The sequence below is a fragment of the Humulus lupulus genome, chromosome X, assembly GCF_963169125.1.
Source record: "Humulus lupulus chromosome X, drHumLupu1.1, whole genome shotgun sequence".
NCBI lineage: Eukaryota > Viridiplantae > Streptophyta > Magnoliopsida > Rosales > Cannabaceae > Humulus > Humulus lupulus.
Genome location: NC_084802.1, coordinates 21,879,098 through 21,899,799, shown reverse-complemented (window position 1 = coordinate 21,899,799; position 20,702 = coordinate 21,879,098). Strand labels below are relative to the sequence as shown.

The following is a 20,702-nucleotide window of genomic DNA, read 5'->3' as shown; positions in this document are numbered from 1 at the left end:
CCAAAAATAATTAAACAGATTAAAAAAATTTAAACCAAAGTCCTATAATTTCTTATTAATTCTAAAGTGTCACATTGAAACAAATTCAATTAATTTATAATTAATTTGTTGCTAATCAATATTTAGGTTTAAATAATATAATGAACCTATACAATTAAGTCCAACTCAGGTAAATGAGCCTTAACAATTGGGCTTGTATGGAGGAGGGTTGGGTCCAGTATGTCGTTCCCACTATAAAGGCCCCCTATCTTCCATACAAGGTCCAAAAGACAGGAATTTAAACATTCGTTTTATTAATTGATATTAATTGATTAGGCTCACTATAGTCATGCAAAGCAAATGAGCCTTCACAAGTGGAATCACCTACAAGAGAGGAATTTAAACTTTACATTTTTTAATGGGCCCAAATAAAATCTATCATTTTATGAATATTTTATTTGGCAAAATACCATATATCTAACAAACATATGGGCCACTAAATGCATCTAAGCCCAATTGCAAAAATACCACATATAGTGCAAACAAATATGTTATAATTGGATGGGCCTAATCATGTTACTGTATGAGCAATTCTATGAATTTATGCAAAAATACAACAATTTATTTCATTTGCAAAAATACCACAATTAATTATCTAAAATTTATCAAAAAATTCAAATTAATTAAATTTTTACAAAAAATAAGTCAATTTAAATGAAATTTATCAACAATTAACAATAGTTAATTTAAATTTCATTTATCAACAATAAACTTGGTTTTAGGTTAATTTGATAAAAAAATATATTAATTTAATTTAAATATGATTTATCAATAATTAATCAAAGTTAATTTAAATCCCATTAAAAAATATATTTTATTAATTGGCTGAAAAAAAAATGATATTTTTCAAAATTTAACCAATTTTAAATTTTAAAATCAATATCTAAACTATTTTAAAAAAATAATCTTGTGTTGTTACAACTATTAGCTAATATTTTAACTATTTAAAAATATATATATATATAAATAGTTATAACAACCCTAAAATATCTCAAAATAGTTAAACAAATTCAAATATCCATAAAAATATCTAACTAACAATGTTCAAATTTCAAATAATTTAAATATTAAAAACTATAGAATAAAAAGATATTTATATTTTCAAATAAATATTTAATAAAAATATCAAGAATTTAAATGAAAATATCTTAAATATCCAATATCATTATTCTAATATGTTAATATATTAAAATATTTTAAATTAAGTTGTTAGTCTATTTTTAAATTTGAATTTGAATGTTTGTAGAAAATATCTAATTATTTAAATCTCAACTAACAAAAATATATATATTTTTTAAAAAATAAAATAAATGATAAAACAAAAAAGATATTTTTGGTTTTGATTATAAATAATTTATTTCTACAAATTTTTTTTTAAAAAATGGATGAATAGTACCTGTGGTACTGTTCACAGGTTACTGATCATCGTGCTGGTGGCTGGTGTGCGTGAGCGCGCGCGCGCAGGCACGCACGGGTGGCGCGCGCGCATGGGAGCCAGTGCAAAAAAATTTCGAAATTTTGTTTTGAGCAATTTTTCAAACCAAAACCATTTTATAATTAATGTTTAACATGTTTTACACAAAATAAAGCATATATAAAATTAATAGCATAGAAAACACAACAAAATAACCTAAAAAATTGCTAAAAATCACATAAAATCAATATGTTTCATAAAAACATGAAAATCCATCCAATTATTCAAACATATCAAATAATCCAATTTTAAACATGTTCATGCATGAAAATAAAGATTACCAAAGGCTCTGAGGCCAGTTGTTGGATTAGCTTATACAAGATCTTTATTTATTTTCATGTATATCTAATATTAAACAAACTAATACGAGATAGCCTAAAACATGTTTCTAAAATTGAATTCAAAGAGAAACAAAGAATATAATACTTATAGTATACGCAGCGGAATTAAAGAGTCATTCATTCAGTTTCTCTAACTCTTGTATCCTCTCTGTCGCAGAGTATTATCAAGAAACTGAATCGATCTTCTATTTTCTTCACAATCTTCCAATGTATCCTTAGAACAACCTAGACTAGTGTGGGCAATTCTCAACACATGAGATAGATATAGAGAGAATAAGAGAAAATAACAAAGAGGCTTAGAAAATGACTTGTGTTTAGAGAGAATCTAAAACTATCAAAAAACCAATGATCAAACTTATGTTTTGACTTCTCTCTAACCACTCCTTTTATAGACTCAATTAGGCCATTTAATTTAATTAAAAAATCAATAAAATAATAGTCATTTTGAAGCTCTAGGTCGAAATTATCATGGGCTATAGGCTCGTGAAATTTCCCATTTGATTATAAGCCCATTGGACTTAAAATCAAGGCCTGTATTATTTTCTATTGATTTAATTAGTTAAATAATTATTTAAATCCTTTGTCAAATTAATTATTTATAATTTGAACCTTGATTTAAATTTATTTATTAATTTAGATACTAATTTATCTTAATTAATAAATCTGCCATAATTTCTCTTTTCTTCTCAAAATTACACAACTCTGTGAAACTATCTAACATTGACCTGGTCAACTTTGATAATTCTAATTGATGATTAAATCAATTAATTGAGACTATCTAGATGATTTTATCCAAGGTACAATGGGGACCATTGGCCTATGAAATCAAGCTCCAATAAGTAATCATAAATCTAACAAATATATTTACTAACTTATTAATTCCTCGTGACTCTACTATAGACTTGGAATTGCACTCTTGAATTCATAGAACGCTCTATAACAAATATAAATACACTATTAATTATCCAATGTTACAACCATAATTGACACTCAATCCTCTATAGACGGCCTACAATGAGATAGGACTAAAATATTGTTTTACCGCTCATTGTATTTTATCCTTAAAACACTTAGTTCCTTGTAAATGATATTTCAGTAAACTAATTTAATTACTGAAATGAGATCTCTATCATTTAACACCTTGAACCAAACTAAAAGGAAACCATCGTTTCACTTCTTCATCAGAAGCTATAGATTGTTCATATCTATGATTAACACTCCCACTCAATTATACTACCGAGTTCCCAAGATGTAAGTATGGGCTAGTCAGTAGGGTAAGCTGGTAACGAACAAGTCAAAGAACTCAAATAGTACAATCAGTTAGAATACAAACCACTCAAAATTAAGATTGAATTGACTTATGGTCAACTATATGATATGGCTAGAATATATAATAACGGTATGTTTACTTATCTTATCAACTGTCAATATCGGTCCTGTCCGATGTAACAAATACCTCCGATCTTATCTACTTTGCTAATGTTCTGGAAAGAACATAACACTGTAATGTGTAAGTAGATCATATCATAGATTGAAAAGTCAGTGTAAATCATGTGCACTAACTAATCATAGGACTAATTTATTTTGAACATATAATCATATTTATATTCCACTGTGATTACGTCACTATAAATAAGATTAGCTATATGCTCGGGATTTAATAGAAGTTTATATTAAACAAATAATCATGAAAATAAAACATGTGAGCAAAGTGATTGACCAAGTCAAAAAATAATTTCTATTTTTTTATTGATAATAAAATGAGATTACAAAGAATCTGGGTTTTAATTAGGGCATAAAACCCCAACAGATTTTTCCTTGACAAAGGAAGGCATGCTACGATATAGGAACCGAGTGTGTGTGCCAGAAAAAGGTAACTTAAGAGATAGTATTATGAAGGAAGCACACACCACTCCATTTTCACTTCACCCAGAATTGACCAAAATGTACAATGATGTCAAGATAATGTATTGGTGGCCGAGGATGAAGAAAGACATAGCAGAATTTGTAGCGAAATTCCTTACATGTCAACAAGTTAAGGCTGAACATCAAAGGCTAGCTGGAACATTGCGACCGTTAGAGATTCTATAATTGAAATGGGAAGATATAGTGATGGACTTTGTGATGGGGGTTACCAAGAACAACCAAGCAGCATAACTCTGTGTGGGTGATTATAGACAGACTTAAAAAATCCACTCATTTCTTACCCAAAAGAATGGTTTACAACACAGAACAATACACAGAGCTTTACTTGGCAGCAATAGTGAGACTACATGGAGTTCCAAAGATAATAATCTCTGATAGAGGATAGGCTTTTACCTCAAAATTCTGGGAAAGTCTACAACGTGCAATGGGCACTAAGTTAAAGTTAAGTACGTAATTCCACCCTCAAACCAATGGTTAGTTAGAACGTACCATACAAATATTAGAAAATATGTTGAGGGCGTGTGCTTTAGATTTCTCAGGAACATGGAGCAAGTATCTTCCATTAATAGAGTTATCTTACAACAACAGTTATCAAGCAACGATAGTCATGGCACCTTATGAGATGCTATATAAACGGAAGTGTCGATCACCACTTCATTGGGACGAGGTTGGTGAAAGACGATAATTTGGTCCTGAGGCTTTAAGAGAAGCAACAGAGGCGGTAGAAAATATAAGACAACGAATGATTGCTGCTGAAAGTCGCCAGAAAAGCTATGTCGACGCTAAGGTAGGTGACTAATGAGTCACACTCGGGATAGGTGACTAATGAGTCACACTCTGTATAGGTGACTAATGTGTCACACTCTTTATAGGTGACTAATGAGTCACACTCTGGGGCTCTGCACCCTAAGCAGCGTGATGTTTCATTCATTTGAGCCTTTTGGCTCGAGCTCTAAGTAACTAGCTTTTAGACTAGACAAGCGCTTTAGTTTTCTTCGACCATTAGGTCGGTCAAGCATTTCATGCTCATGTTGATTAGATCTAATCATTTTGGCCTGTGTTAAACACATTAATGTCGTTCTTGACTCTTAAGCCAATACCCTACGGCCATTGCTCAATACTACCACTGATCTTGACTGATAAGTCACACCTTCACGACCAATACTAAACACCAATGTCACTCCCTGACTAATAAGTCAGTGCCATTAACAAGTAAGCAAAGCTATTATGCACTTACAATGCAATCAATGTCCATATATAGAGCACTCAACATGCTTCATCAATAACCATGCATGTCACATACTGGGTGCAGTTTTCTTTCCTCTGGTTCGAGCGTGAAATAATAAAAGAACGACCATTGAGAACGATTGGTCCTTAAGCCCCTTAGTGGTCACCTAATCATAACCAAATATAAAATCCCATCAATAAAGTAAGTAATAAAAGGTTCTCAGACCAAGACCTAGCCTCCAGGACGTCGAATCCTACTAAATTGGGTAGTAGGAATGATCCCGAGGCCTAAGGTTTGAGTTCCCATGATTAAAACACAATTTTTGTCCAACCTGCCCTTAAGCGCCACGGCCCACCTCCACACAGAGACGCCAGCCTCAAGTTACCTGTACCACACACCGCGGCCCGCCTCCCAGGTGTCGCAACCCCAATGCCCTTCAACCTCTTCTCTCATCTTCACTAAGCTTGGGCCGCAATGCCCAAGAACAGGGCCGCGACCCCACCTGGAACTCAGCCAATTCATTTTTCCCCTTTTAAAATCCTCCAAAATCCTATCCAAACATATCCAAATCCCAAAATTAAAGTTCCTAAACATCCAATGATCCAAAACCATCAAAACCCAAGGCTCAAACAACTCAAAAACTCATCAACACATAAAATCCAATTCAAAGCTTAGAAACTCGAAAACTCAAAACTTAAAGCTTGGATTACCTCTGATTGAGCCATTTCTCACTAAATCCTTCGATTAATAAGCTTCTAATCTTCCTTAGAATCACTATAACTCGATCCTCGATTGAATTCGAGTCCTAAAACTCAAGTTTCCTTCGGAAATGCGATGAATAGTAAAAAGGAATAACGGGAGAAAGAGAAAAGTGTTTGAACGTATTTTCCTTCTGACAGGTTACTTCAAGCTTAAGTAACCTCAAGTAAATCCTAATGCTCGAGGTCCCAAAAATGCCCCCGAGGGTAAAATAGTCAAAATTCCCATAATTTCCTCCTGATCTTACTAACTCCCAATATATCATCAAATAATCATTCTCATTACCCAATATCCCGATAATTGACCCCGTTATGACAAAACTGCTAACTTGCATCCTAGGATTGTCTCATGCCGAATAGCTCAAATATATCCACATAATAATGTGGTCTCACCCATATATCACATACATGGACATACATACATGCATATACAATTATGCTATCAATGGCCAAAATTACGAAACTGCCCTTCTAATAAGAAGTGGGCCCACATGCATACAATTATCATCATATAATTCACATAATCATGTATTTAATCACATAATTGCATATTAAATCAATTATGGCCCTCCTGGCCCCTTAATTGAAGCATTAAGCAACATTAGGGAATTTGAGACATTACGTTATTATTTTTCTCCTTAAATTATGACTATATGTTAGTTATTATAGTTTATAGTTAGTTGAGTGGTGGAAATTAAAAGATTGCTTTAAGTTTGAAATATTTATTTTAAGGATATGATTTTATGTGAAGATATGTACGAGCCGCGGGAGGTTCTCAGAGAGAGGCTCAAGGTGGCAATGAGTCGGCGCCTGCACGCCAATGCTCGCCACCTTTACAGCCAGCTCCCGTGGTAGGTACCCTGCTCACCATCTGCGGAGGCCCACATCTTGCAGGAGATAGTGGAAAAGCGAGGGAACGATACGCTCGAACCCTACGCCACGACCAGGACATCGAGATGATGAGTGTTGAGGATCGCGCACCAAAAAAGGCTCAAACAGAGGGGGAACCGATCACCTTCTCTGACGACGACGCCAAGCATGTGCGATTCCCACACTCCGATCCGCTAGTCGTGGATGTCCAAATTGCAAATATGATGGTGAAGATGGTGTTGGTCGATATAGGAAGTTCGGTCAACATCCTATATAAGTCCTCGCTGGAAAGGATGAAATTGTCTGTTAAGGACCTAGAGCCATGCAACCAAACCATTTATGGCTTTTCCGGAGAAGGGCTCGCCCCAGTGGGGTCAATTAGACTCCCAGTCACAGCAGGTACTGCACCTGCTAATAGGACATTACTCACTACTTTCATAGTAGTTGATTGTCCTTTGGCGTATAATGCCGTGATAGGGAGACCAATTCTGGTTGTCCTTCGAGCCGTCACTTCTGTATGGCACCTCGCCATGAAATTCCCAACGAACGCAGGAGTAGGATGCGTGTTGGGAAACTAGTGGGAGGCGAGAGAATGCTACAATGCCTCGATCACCAAGGAAAAAAAAGGTGTATCGAGCGACGCCGCCGGGAAAGAGTTGCAAATGGAAACTGATGTTCAAGCCCGCTTAGGTGATAATCTCACCAAATAAGGCGTTGCCCAAAGTGAGGATAGAGACTTAGATCCTCGCTTTCGGGATTTCGAAGAAGAAGTAGGCCCCATCGAGGACCTTGAAGAGGTCCAACTCGATGAGGAAAATCCGACCAAAGTTGTGAAAGTCGGTAAAAACTTAGAGACAACAACAAAACAAGCACTAGTGGAGTTTTTAAAGAGGAACCAGGACGTCTTTGCCTGGTCGCATAAAGACATGGTTGGGATAGATCCTGCAATCATCAGCCATGTCCTGAATATTGACAAAAGCTTTCCACCTGTGCAACAGAAAAGAAGGCTGCTCGACAAAGACCGATCAAAAGCTTTGAAGGAAGAAGTCGAGAAGTTGAAGGAGAATGGGTTCATTAGGGTGGCATTTTATCCATCGTGGGTCTCCAATCCCGTACTCATGCCCAAGCCAAATGGCAAGTGGCATACGTGCGTGGATTTTACAGACCTCAATAAAGCCTGCCCCAAAGACTGTTTCCCACTCCCGAGGATCGACCAGTTGGTTGATGCCACTGCAGGACACGAGATCCTATCATTCATGGATGCATACTCTGGGTATAATCAGATCAGTATGCATCCCCCTGATGAGGATCACACTAGCTTTCGAACCGATACAGGGCTCTATTGTTACAAAGTGATGCCCTTTGGTTTGAAAAACGCTGGTGCGACTTACCAGAGACTCGTCAACCACATGTTTAAGGAGCCGATCGGTGCAAACATGGAGGTTTACGTTGACGACATGCTGGTTAAGTTGAAGAAGGTAGAAGGACATGTAAGGGATATGCAGGAATGCTTCAACGTCCTTAATAAATATAGGATGAAGCTAAATCCCCTTAAATGTTCCTTCGGAGTTGGATCAGGGAAATTCTTGGGATTCATAGTTAACTCAAGAGGAATTGAAGCTAATCTCGAGAAGATAAAAGCCCTGATCAAGATGAAGTCGCCAGTGAAGGTTAAGGACGTCCAAAGTCTGATCGGGAGAATTGCTGCCCTAAGTAGATTTATTTCAAAATCAACGGACAAGTGCATCCCATTTTTCAATCTACTCAGATGTAATAAGAAATTTGAATGGACAGATGAATGCGAACAGGCCTTTCAAGCACCGAAAACGCATATGGCGCAGCCACCCATCTTGTCAAAGTTGGTCGATAAAGAGACTTTGTTCATCTACCTGGCAATCACGGATTACGCTGCTAGTGCCGTTCTGGTAAGAGAAGAAGAAGGTGTGTAGAAGGATGTCTATTAAGTAAGCAAAAGGATGATCGGAGCAGAATTGAGATATCCCCCCATTGAAAGGTTAGCCTACTGCTTAGTATTGGCCTCTAGGAAGCTGTGGCCTTACTTCCAAGCCAATCCGATTACGTTATTGACCGACCAGCCTCTTCGGCAAGTCCTGCAAAAGCCAGAGGCTGCCGGAAGATTACTAAAGTGGGCAGTCGAACTCGGGCAGTTCGACATATCTTACCTGCCGCGAGCAGCGATAAAGGGACAAGCCTTAGCTGACTTCATCACCGAGTTCATAGAGCCCACGGGTGGCAAGCAGATCGAGGAGCCTAACGAGCCTGAATGTCAAATCCAAGCACCCTCGTGGAAATTGTTTACAGACGGATCATCTAATTAATCCCACGCAAGAGCAGGAGTGATATTGATAACGCCGGAAGGGCATCGATTTCACTGTGCAATAAGATTTGACTTCACTGCCTCTAACAATGAGGCTAAATATGAAGCATTGCTCGCTGGACTGCGGTTAGCCAAGGATATGAACATAAAAGCGCTTGACGTCTATAGTGATTCTCAGCTAGTCATGAATCAAATCTTGGGAGAGTATCAGGCGCGATGATAGAAGAAAATGGGGGCATACAAAGAATTTACCTTATGAATAATGGAGAATGGGAAAAACTCCACCGAAGACAACTTTAAGAAACCAGTTGCCCCCGATAACAAAGACGAACTCGTCCCAATTCCTATGAGATGTCTCCTGCCCAGTTATCATAAAACGATCCTTTTCGGGACACAAATACCAAACCTTATGGATGAAAGCACTATTCCAAGATTTGGTGAAAAAATCGAAGATATAGGACACCTGGAGTATGTTCTTCTTAAACACGCCTAGAACACCGACAATGATTACGCCTTGAATGTCATTGGGATGCAATTTCATGATATGAATGCTAGCCACCACCAAGAAATATGCTAAAAGAGGAGGAAGAGGAAAGCAAATCATGCGAAGGTGAACCAATCTGATCATGATTTCATTAGGTTTGAGAGACATATTGTACACCAATCCCTAAGCTCCTCTTGAGTAAGCATCCGAATGGTGACATCAATAAGAATCTGGCAGGACGAACGAAGCATGGAAAAGTGCCCTTCAGAATAACCAACCCATTCCTCATAGGAAATTACTTTGGTTTTGGATTTCTTTGTTAAGGGTTTAGTGCATGTCTTTGTAGATTTAGCAGCCATTCTCAACAATTTAGGATTGGAAATATTGAAGGAAAGTAAGCAAGGGAGGAGGCAAATTCAAGAAGAGAGTGAATAGTGGAAGCGGAATGGAAAGTTACTCATTTATATAAATTCAAAAATCGTAAACTGTGAAAGTAGATGTTGATGGACTTACTCCAATAAAGAGCGGGAAATGATCAATGCGAAAAGACGTGCACAGAAAAACACTTGAGTGGAGGTTTTTGACGGTTAAACTTTGTCTTTAAGTAAACAAAAAATAGTTTACAGTTAAGGACGATGGGAAATTGTGAGGGTATTTTGTCCTCAGATTGATTATTTTTCCTTTTATATGCATTATTAGCAATTTTCATGATAAATATTTATTTAAACGTGATAATCACGTGATTAATTGTGGGGAAAGAAATGTTTGTTTGTTTACAGGGGCAGCGTCGAAACACGCTTTTCACTAATTTCAAGAGGAGAAGGAAATCCTGCAAGTGGCAAAAACAGAAGTAGAGGCTTCAATTTCTGCATAGAGGCAACCAATTCAAATTGGTTCGATGGAGTCGATTATAATTGGTGGGAAATAAAACTTGGAGCAGACAAATGGACCAATGATAATAAGTCATTCTTAACCCTTTCCTCTGTTCTTTTGTTATAAATAGTGAACTTCAATCATAGTTGAGCGAGTCCTTTTTGATTCTTTACCTTATTGTTACTCTATCAAAATATAGAGTGTAAATTGATTTAAGAATCAGAGAGTTTTCTTGCAGGTACCCACCATTTGTTTTTGTCAAAGATTGTTCTTGTTAAAGATCGAACGTAGAAGAAGCCTTTCCCATAAGTTGATAAAGTCAACAGGAAAACAAAGAGAGAGAATAGTAGAGTAAAGATGTAGAAAGAGAATCACACTAGGGGTTTCTATTTTAGGAAACTCTACGTGCTCGGGAAAATCGGCCCAAACAGAGACCAAGAATACAAATTATACAATACACAGAATTATGAAACAATATAACATAAAGAACATAATAGACTTACCGAAATAAACAAACTAAAGAAATAACTAACTTAACATAATCTCATATGAAGTGACAACTCATCTTTTATGTTTAGGGAAAATACCAATTTGACCTCTGTATTTTTCCCACATATGCGATTGGCCCCTATGTTTCGTTAAATCACAAATTGAACCCTCTATTTTACAAAATAAATCAAAATAGTACCCAAGATCCAATTTTGGTCAAAATATTTTCAAATGTAATATTTCATTCTCAGCTCCTCGACCTCCTTCTTTACTTCTCTGAACCCATCGCATCGCCAACGACTTAAAAATTGATTTTTTAGTTGAAAATATTTTGACCAAAATTGAGCCTAGGGGTATTATTTTGATTCATTTTACAAACACATGAGGTTCGAATTGCCGTTTAACAAAACACAGGAACTTATCATATATTAGGAAAAAAATACAGGGGCCAAAATGATATTTTCCCTTATGTTTAACACAAATGTTGTAGCTCTATAATGTTTCTCTCTTTGGTGAGTTTTTTCATTTTTTACGTTAAAGTTTTACTTTGTTGTGATGATTAATGTTTACCATTTCTAGGGAGGTTATATTTATTTAATTATTTCTATTAGTATAGTTGTGTGAACTTTCCTTTAAAAAAAATTACAAACTTCGAGTCTAATCCAATCTAATCTTGTGTATTAAATGAGTCCAAAAAGTAATTTATAAAATTATATATTTTTTTGTATTACTGTACAAAAGAGTAATGATTGAGACACTCAAATTGCACACATTTTTTACACACAATGATGTGTATTTAATCTTAATTACACAATTAAAAGTGATGTGACCCCCTTAAAAATATAAATGACTCAGATTAAACACACATCATTGTGTGTAAAAAATTTGTACAAATTAAGTGTGTGTCTAGCATTTACAAAATAACGTTTTTTTTTTAATAATTCCTTGTAAAATAGTATCAAATTTATTCCTTATAAAGTATCAAGTTTTTTTGCCAAGATATCAAGGGTATGAGATACCAAATGCATCCCAAGTGTGTTAAGAGTATTGCTAAGGGACACCAATAGTGCCCAACACTACAAAGAGATGTCATATCGCTATTGATGCAATCCAATATCGATTCCCATATATTTTAATTTAATAAATATTATAAGGTATCGCTAATCAATGCCACCTCAATAATTATAAAAATTTATAATTTATCTTTTTTAAATTTTATTTTGAAGGTAAAGGGAAATATTTAGAATATATATATACTAGAAACAAGTAACATGCAATGTACGTTTTTGTCGTTTTATTTATAGAATTTATTAATTATTTTTATTAAATTTATATTAATGTCATATAAATTTCAAATAAATATCAAGTCTTAATTAAATAATTTTTTAAGTTTATGTTTGTTCTACTTTTTGAATTTGGGAGTGACAACAAAATATTATATATTATATGTTTTAATATAATATTAAATATTATATATGAATTTTAAATTTAATTTTCTTGCTAGTTTTTTTTTTAAAAATAATTTGTTTCTAATTTACAGTAGATTATATTATATGTTTAATATGATATTATTCTAATAAGTGAGTTTAAAATTAATTAAATTTTATTTAAGTTATAAAACGTATTGTTTTATTATTTTTAAATAATTATTATTGTAAAATATCTAAAAAAAAATATAATATTTTAATTTATTTAATTATTTATTATTTTTAAATAATTATCATGGTAAAATATCTAAAAAAATATCATATTTTAATTTGTTTAATTATTTATTATTTTTAAATAATTATCATTGTAAAATATCTCAAAAATATCATATTTTAATTTTTTTAATCATTTATTTTATTTTATTTAAGTTTAAGTGATGTTTACAAATTAACGTTAAATATAATAATATTCTGTTAAATATAAGAATATTTCGTTAAAGTTAACATTAATAAAAAAACTATTAAAACTAAGAATTTCTATTATCTACACACTTATTATATAAAAGAGATATTACTTAAGCATAGTATTTTCTTATATTGATCATATTTAATTTTAATTAATTTGTTGGTTATTAATTTCCGCTACACGATAGTGAATTTTTGGATTCGTCACTAACTATAGGAATAAAAAGAATATACAATAGAGACCAAGAATACAATGAGTGGAATTATGAAACAATATAACATAAAGAACATAATAGACTTAACGAAATAAACAATCTAAAGGAATAACTAGAGATGAAAATTTTACTCACGGGGATGGGGCCATTTTATATCCCCGAATATTAAATGAGATGGGGATGGAGATATCATCTCCCGCCCCAACAGGCCCTGATTAATTTTTTATTTATTTACATGTTTCTTTATGTGATTTTGTAGTATATTAGTAACTTTTTAAAAAAAATTAATTTTATTTTGGACAATATTTAATATTTTGAGTTATTAATATAGTGTAATGTATATTAATTTGAGGTAGTCTACTTTTATAATAAATGAGTACACATGAGGATTCTCTATCCCAACGAGAATTCCCCGCCCTACCCCCGACGTGAAATATGCGAGAATGAGGGCAAAGATGAAGATTAAAATGATTAACAAGTATGGGGTGGGAGTGCTCCCCCACCAATTAGCCACTCTATTTCCATCCCTAGAAATAAGTAACTTAACATAATCTCATATGAAGTGACAACTCCTCCTTTATGTTTAAAACAAATGTTGTAGCTCTATAATGTTTCTCTCTCTAGTGAGTTTTTTCCTTTTTAAGTTAAAGTTTTGCTTTGTTGTGATGATTAATGTTTACCATTTTTAGAGAGGTTATATTTATCTAATTATTTCCATTAGTATAGTTGTGTCAACTTCCAGTCAAAAAAAGTTACAAACTCCGAGTACAATCCAGTCTAATCTTATATACTAAATGAATCCAAAGAGTTATTTATAAAATTAGACACATTCTAGTATTACTTTACAAAATAACTTTTTTTTTTTATAATTCCTTATAAAATAGTATCAAGTTTTTTTTTAATACTATAAAATGTCAAGTTTTTTTGCCAAGATATCAAGGGTATGGGATATCAAATGCATCCCAAATGTATTAAGACTATTGTTAAGGTACACCAGCGGATGCACAACATTAACAAGGATAACTAATATTTATTTTTATATATTTTAATTTAATAAGTATTATGAGATATCACTAACTAATGTCATTTCATATAATACTTGATACATCAATATACCAAATAACAACACTTATGTGTTAAATATGGTGTCAAGTGTGTCTTTGGGACTATTTTACAAAAAAAAAATCATGTAAAGTGACTATAAATAATAATAAAATAGTATTTACAAAAATAATGGTGGCATTGGGTAAAATTTTTATTTTTTAATTTTTTAAACACAAAAATAGAAATGTTTTTTTTTGTTTTGTTATTTGATTTAAAAAAAATAAAAATGTGTTTGGTAACATATTTGTTTTTTATTTTTGGAAACAAAAAACACAAAATGCTTTTGGAAACTTTTATTTTTATTAAAAAAAAATAAAGTTCCCCAAACCTTTTTATTTTACATTAACACCATATCCCACTTTCCCTAGAAACAAACATCTTCAGCATATAACATGTTCAAGTACATGATTGGCCTAATGTGCCGATGAGCAATATTGATCATAACAACAATTAAACGGCCAGTACCAGCGCTAACAACCATGGAACACATCAAGACCACGACTGCGATCACGAAGAATAATTCTGCGACATCCATTCGCTGATTCCACCCACGCACCGCTTCCTCTGTTGTTGGGTAATCGTGCTGGACGCTGGAGAGACACTGCCTGGGAGACGAGCAGCCACCGTTTGTCGTCGACTTCATTGGGTAGCGAAATAGGAGCCCTCAACGAAAACTTCACGACCATGAGCAGGGAATTCAGTGCGTTGGTTCTCGCCGGCTCCACTTTTGACGGAGAATGAATGAAGAATGAAATTAAAAGACAAAGAAGAATGAGAAAGTGTGTACCAAATTATAGCACGAAGTAGAGAAGAAAGAGATGTCGTGGAAGAGGAAGAAGAGAGAGAGCCGCAGATAGTGAAGAGTAATGTCGAGAAAAAAAAATCTGTTTAAATTTTATTTTGTGTTTGAGAAATCTGTTTTAAAAAATTTTAGAAGGAAGGAATTTCTGATTTTAAAATTTAATACATTTTAATTAAAATTTTAAAAAGTAAAAAGTTAAAATTGGATTACCGAACACAATTTTCAATTTTATTTTCAAATTTTTTATTAAATAAATAGAAAACTGATTTTTTAATGGTTACCGAATAGGCCAATATTTATCCTAGACATTGAGGCGCCATTTATTAAAATTAGAACATTTTGGACCAAATTGTAAAATACAATATAGTCCGGGACCAGGAAAGTAAATTTAGGAGTTGAAAATTTAGGCTTATTCGACGAGACACATATAATTAATTGAATGGAAGAGGGTGGTGGTGGTGGTGGTGGTGGCGATGGAGTTGCCGGAATGCCCAGTCTGCTTACAGAACTACGACGGAGACGCCACAATTCCTCGGGTACTCGCTTGCGGTCATTCGGTTTGCGAGGCTTGTCTCGTCAAGCTTCCCCAACGCTACCCTCAAACCATTCGTTGCCCTGCTTGTACCCAACTCGTCAAGTTCCCTCCTCAAGGTCCTTCTGTTCTTCCCAAGAACATCGATCTCCTCTCTCTTTGTATCTCCCAAAACCCTATCCCTAATTCTATTACCTCCAGCGACACCCGAAAGTTTCCCCTCGAACATCGCTTCTTTGACTTTTTGCCTCGGTTTTGGTCCGATGAGTTTTGCTCCGCATGGAAGGACTGGATCCTCCCCGAAGAAGCCGTTTTGGTGGATGATGAAGAAAAAGGAGGTTCTGTTTCTGTGTTTGGTGGGAGAATTGATGATACTGCTGTGTCTTCTTCTTTGTGTATTAGTCGGTTTTGTTTTGGTAAGGATCAGAGGGTGAGTCTTGTTCGGGTTGTTTCTTTGCCTGGTTTGGATGATTCGAACTTGAAACTTAGTTATGTTGTGCGAGTTATGACATGCTTGAGTGGAATGACAGAGGAGCAGAGAGACGAATTGGGTTTGATTCTCAGAGCTTCCTTGAGGCAATGTAGAAGGATGAGTAAAGTTTATGGCTTGTGGGGAAACTCGGATGATGGGTTTTTGTATATTGTGAGTGAGGGACTGAATGGAAGTTTTGGGGAGAAATTTGGGAACTTGAGAAATGAATTTGACTCTGATAATGGGAATGGTCTGAGTAAAGATGGGGTGTGTGCTTTTGCATTGATTGGCATTGAATTTATTGAATCACTACTTAGTTTGCACTCAGAAGGTTTCATTGCAGGTTGTGTTGGTCTTTCGTGCTTTAGCTTTGATGATTTTGGTCATGCATATGTAGACGTGAATGGGGTTTTGGTGATGGGGAGGAAGATTCGTAAGACCATTGCTGTCGAAGAATTGGGTGTGGCTATTAGCAATCTGTTGGAAGATAATACATTCGTGAGTCCAGAGTTATTGGTTGAATTGCTGCACAGTGAGGGTATTCCTGAGTCTAGATATTCAATTAGATGTAGTTCAGATACATGGTCATTAGCTTGTCTTTTGCTGGGACTTCTTATTGGAAAAGCAGTCACTGAGGAGTTCCCTAAGATGATTGAAGAAAATGATTCTGATTATTTGAGACTCTATTCAAGTTGGACTGAAAGAGTTCGTTCCTTGTTGGATATTCAATTGGCTTCGGAATATGCAGGACTGAAGGATATACTCTTGAAATGCTTGGTTTATGATCCAGAATGTCGCCCACTCTTGACTGAAGTGAGAAAATGCATTAAGGAACTGATAGTTAAACCTCAATTTGATATGGCCAGTTTGGATTTGGATGGGGAAGTTTGTGTTGGCAGCAGTCGCTGCTTATTTTTAGGGCAAATGTGTCAGCTTCCCAAGGAAATGCCAACAGAAGACAACTTGCAGGGAAGAAAAGTGGATGGTGAGGGAGATTTTGGTCCAGTAAAGCAGGAGAGAGCTGATAAGAATTTTCTTCATGGCCTTTCTGAGGGATTGATCAAGTTTAAAGATCTGCAGGGACATCGTGACTGTATCACAGGAATAGCTGTGGGAGGTATAATTTGTGGTGTCTGTGTATGAACCAATTTTTTTTTTTCATTTTAATTTTATGGTGCTTTGATACTTGGACCAATTCGTTGCTTGTATTGCATGCTGAACTAATCTCTTCTTTCACTCTGTAGGCGGTTTTCTTTTTACCTCCTCATTTGATAAAACTATTCGTGTATGGTCTTTACAGGTATGCAGCCTACTTGCCCTGATTTTTATTTACTTTTGATAGAGGATATGTCCCTAAACATATGTTCCTATTGGTGATGATAGAATTTTTAACGAACATATGCTCCTATTTTGGACCTGCTTTCCAATTATATGTAATTCGTACTTTGTAGCGAATCACTACCAAGATTATTGAATAAACCAGGTTGTAGAAATTGGAAGTAGTTTAATTTCATTTCTTCTGGACAAGTATCAAAATTTTCTGTTGGCTCTAATTCATTCTAGTGTTCTATATGTCCAACATGGGAGAATAAAATACGGTATAGAGTTTTTCTCAGTTATCTTTTTGAAATCTAAGGGCTTGATTGGTAGTGTATTTGAATAAGATTTTATGATTTCAAAATTTTAAAACATGTGGGACCTACTATAATTTTTGATTGGTAACATGTTTCCAAAAATAAAATCCAAATCAAAAGTATGAGTTTTAGTTGTAAAATTGAAAACGTTAAAATCAAGTTTTCTCTATTTCCAAACTTTTTTTTTTTTGCAAATTCTATTTCCTAACTTCTAAGGAGAAATGTTTGATATTGTCTGTATTGATCATGAATTTGTTTGATATTGTGTCCCTGTTTTTAAATAAGTTCTTGACTAATTTTATATTAGTTCAACTTATATATATATATATATATATAAATGGAAGATTTCTCAGTGATTACTACCTATAGATTGGTACTAACAATTATGATGATTTGACAACATAGTAACTTGGTATAGCAAATTACCAACGTGTAAATATATTTTTTCTACATTAATTTCGAATTTAGTTTTTTTTTTGCTATAATTAATGTTGTTTTCAATTAATGAGAGACATTAACAATATTTAGAAATTGACATGCATTTGAATATAACTATCAGAAATTATATTGCTGGATAAATATGGCTTAATTATAATAATAGAGCTTAATTAATAAAAAAAAATAACTATGATTAAAAAAACTTGTGAGAATATACAAGTATTATAAATTCAATCAATGCACTAATTTTAAATTTCATTTAACTAAATTTGTTGGCAAATTAAAATTTAATATCACAAACCATTTAATTATGTTTATGTTATATCATATAAAATATTTTTAAATTTAGCTCAATCAATTACATATTTTGTTTCTGTTATATTTTTGAATATATTACCAATCACAGATTCTGTTTTTTAAAACTCAAAAACAGTTTACACATAATGAACCAATCACATTTTCAGAAACATGTTTTTAGTCACTAAATTCAGATTTTCATTTCAGAATCTCACTTTTCAAAAATATAGTTTTCCAATCGCGAACCAATCAGACCATAAGTTTCTTTGGTGCAAATTTTATGCAGGACTTTTCTTACGTCCATACATTTGAGGGCCATGAACATAAAGTTATGGCTATAGTTTATGTGGATCAAGAACAACCATTGTGCATAAGTGGTGATAGTGGAGGTGGAATATTTGTATGGAGTATCAGTGCCACACTTGCGCAAGAACCATTAAAAAAATGGTATGAGCAGAAGGATTGGCGCTATAGTGGTATACATGCCTTGTGCTTTTCAAGACATGGATATGTTTATAGTGGAAGCGGAGACAAGTCAATTAAAGCATGGTCATTACAGGTAATGGCTTGTCATAGTCTCCTCTAATTGTCTTGGCTTATTCCCAAATGTCTGTCTGTTTAGTCATCTTTCTTCTAATAAATTAATTTAGGATGGCTCCCTGCAATGCACTATGAATGGTCATACATCAGTAGTTTCCACTCTCACAATATGTGACGAGGTTCTCTACAGTGGTAGTTGGGATGGTACCATCAGATTATGGAGTCTTAGTGATCACACTGCTTTAGCTGTACTGGAGGAAGACTCATCTGCACTGGTCTCCATCTTGTCTCTAGCTGTTGACAGGCACAACCTTGTTGCAGCTTTTGAAAATGGAAGCATAAAGGTGTAAATCCTCACTTCATTTGGATTTATTTGTTTTCTTTTGGGGGTGGTGTCTACAATTGCTATTTTAATCTTTGGTACATTGTTATAAATTATACTGTAACACAATTTATAATTCAGTACAGTGTGCCAAGCAATAGATCACTGATTACCTTTGTCAATAGATGAAACTTGTTTGGTTTGCTCTTTTAGGTTTGGAGGAACGAGGCATTTATGAAATCAATGCAACTGCATGAAGGTGCCATTTTTGCTACTGGAATGGAAGGAAAATGGCTGTTTACTGGTGGCTGGGACAAAACTATTAATATACAGGTACATGTGTGAATTATAGTATTCTTTTGGAACGTTAAAGTTGATTTTCTATGTATCCCAGTTGAGAATTCAAAAGTTTTGTAGGAAATCTCTGGGGATGAATTTCATGTAAATCCCAGACACATTGGATCCATTCCCTGCAATTCTGTCATAACTGCTTTATTATTTTGGCAAGGAAAACTTTTTGTCGGATATGTTGATAGGCTTGTTAAGGTATGCCTTCAATTCTGTTCTTCCACTATGTCCACTAACGACACTGCTTGTCATTTTTCAATGCTTGATAGATATGCATTTGTGTGCTTTAACATTAGTACGAAAATGAAAAAGGTCTAATGTTGAGGTTAAATATTTATACTAGCATATCCGTATTGTGTAATGACATTTTAACAGAAGCATGTTGATGCAAGGCTTTTCTTTGGAACACACAAGAAATAAGTTTACCCCACTTGAATCTAGCTCAATTAATCGTGTGTGTTTATTGTGTTTGTGTAAGGCAGGAGGTTACTGTTGATTGTTTATTAATAAAAAAGAAAAAAGAAATAGTTTTGCATTATGGAGAAAAAGAAAATGAGTCTACTTCAGAGGCTTATGGTTTGGATATTATGTTTCTACATGGCTTGGATATTATGTTTTATTTTGTTGTCTGTTATAGATTCTGAATGATATATATTCACGTGAATGATTTAGGTTTACTATTGTGGAAAATGAGTCAATCCTGGCCAACGAATAGGGTTTACTTCCTTGCTGCATCAAGTGCCTGGCCAACTCTCTCGTCTTGTCTTGTTTATGAGGTTCTTTATTGTGGTAGCCATTGGAATGAGCATTATGCAACTGAAGAATGGTACGCATTGGAATTCGGCTAAATCAGAGCTTTTCATACTTGTAAGTAAACAAAATTTGTTCATACAGCAAACAAATTCTTATCAAAGAATATAAAAGTGTGAAATTGTAAATGTAACAAACTAAGACAAATTACTCTAATTTGTGATAATAAATGAATGGTTTCCTCTCGTTATATCTTTATTCAATGTTTCATTACTATTTGAAATATTATTGATTTATTATTTACAATTTTTGGAAGAAAATAATTCAATTCTAAGATTAAATTTATTTATATATTTAATTTTCAAAATTGTTCTATTTGTCAATTGTGATTATGACGCTGTATTGTAAATTCCCCAAATATCAAAGTCCATTAGATAATCACATTAAGAATAATTCAAATAATTAAGAATAACAATAAGTTGTCAAAATGTAAATTAAACAAATCAAATAATTCAACAAAATTCACTAATAACTTA

At 33.9% G+C, this 20,702-nt stretch overlaps 1 protein-coding gene across 1 annotated transcript; it reads left to right on the top strand.

The window, feature by feature from the left end:
- Window positions 1–15,280: 15,280 nt before the first annotated feature.
- Window positions 15,281–20,424, top strand: LOC133807123 (uncharacterized). The gene is made up of 7 exons (XM_062245282.1): window positions 15,281–16,954; window positions 17,082–17,137; window positions 18,493–18,765; window positions 18,857–19,090; window positions 19,282–19,401; window positions 19,486–19,614; window positions 20,089–20,424. Exons 1-7 carry the CDS (start codon window positions 15,307–15,309, stop codon window positions 20,107–20,109), a joined length of 2,481 nt encoding a protein of 826 aa, XP_062101266.1. The 5' UTR covers window positions 15,281–15,306; the 3' UTR covers window positions 20,110–20,424.
- The last annotated feature ends 278 nt before the right edge of the window (window positions 20,425–20,702 follow it).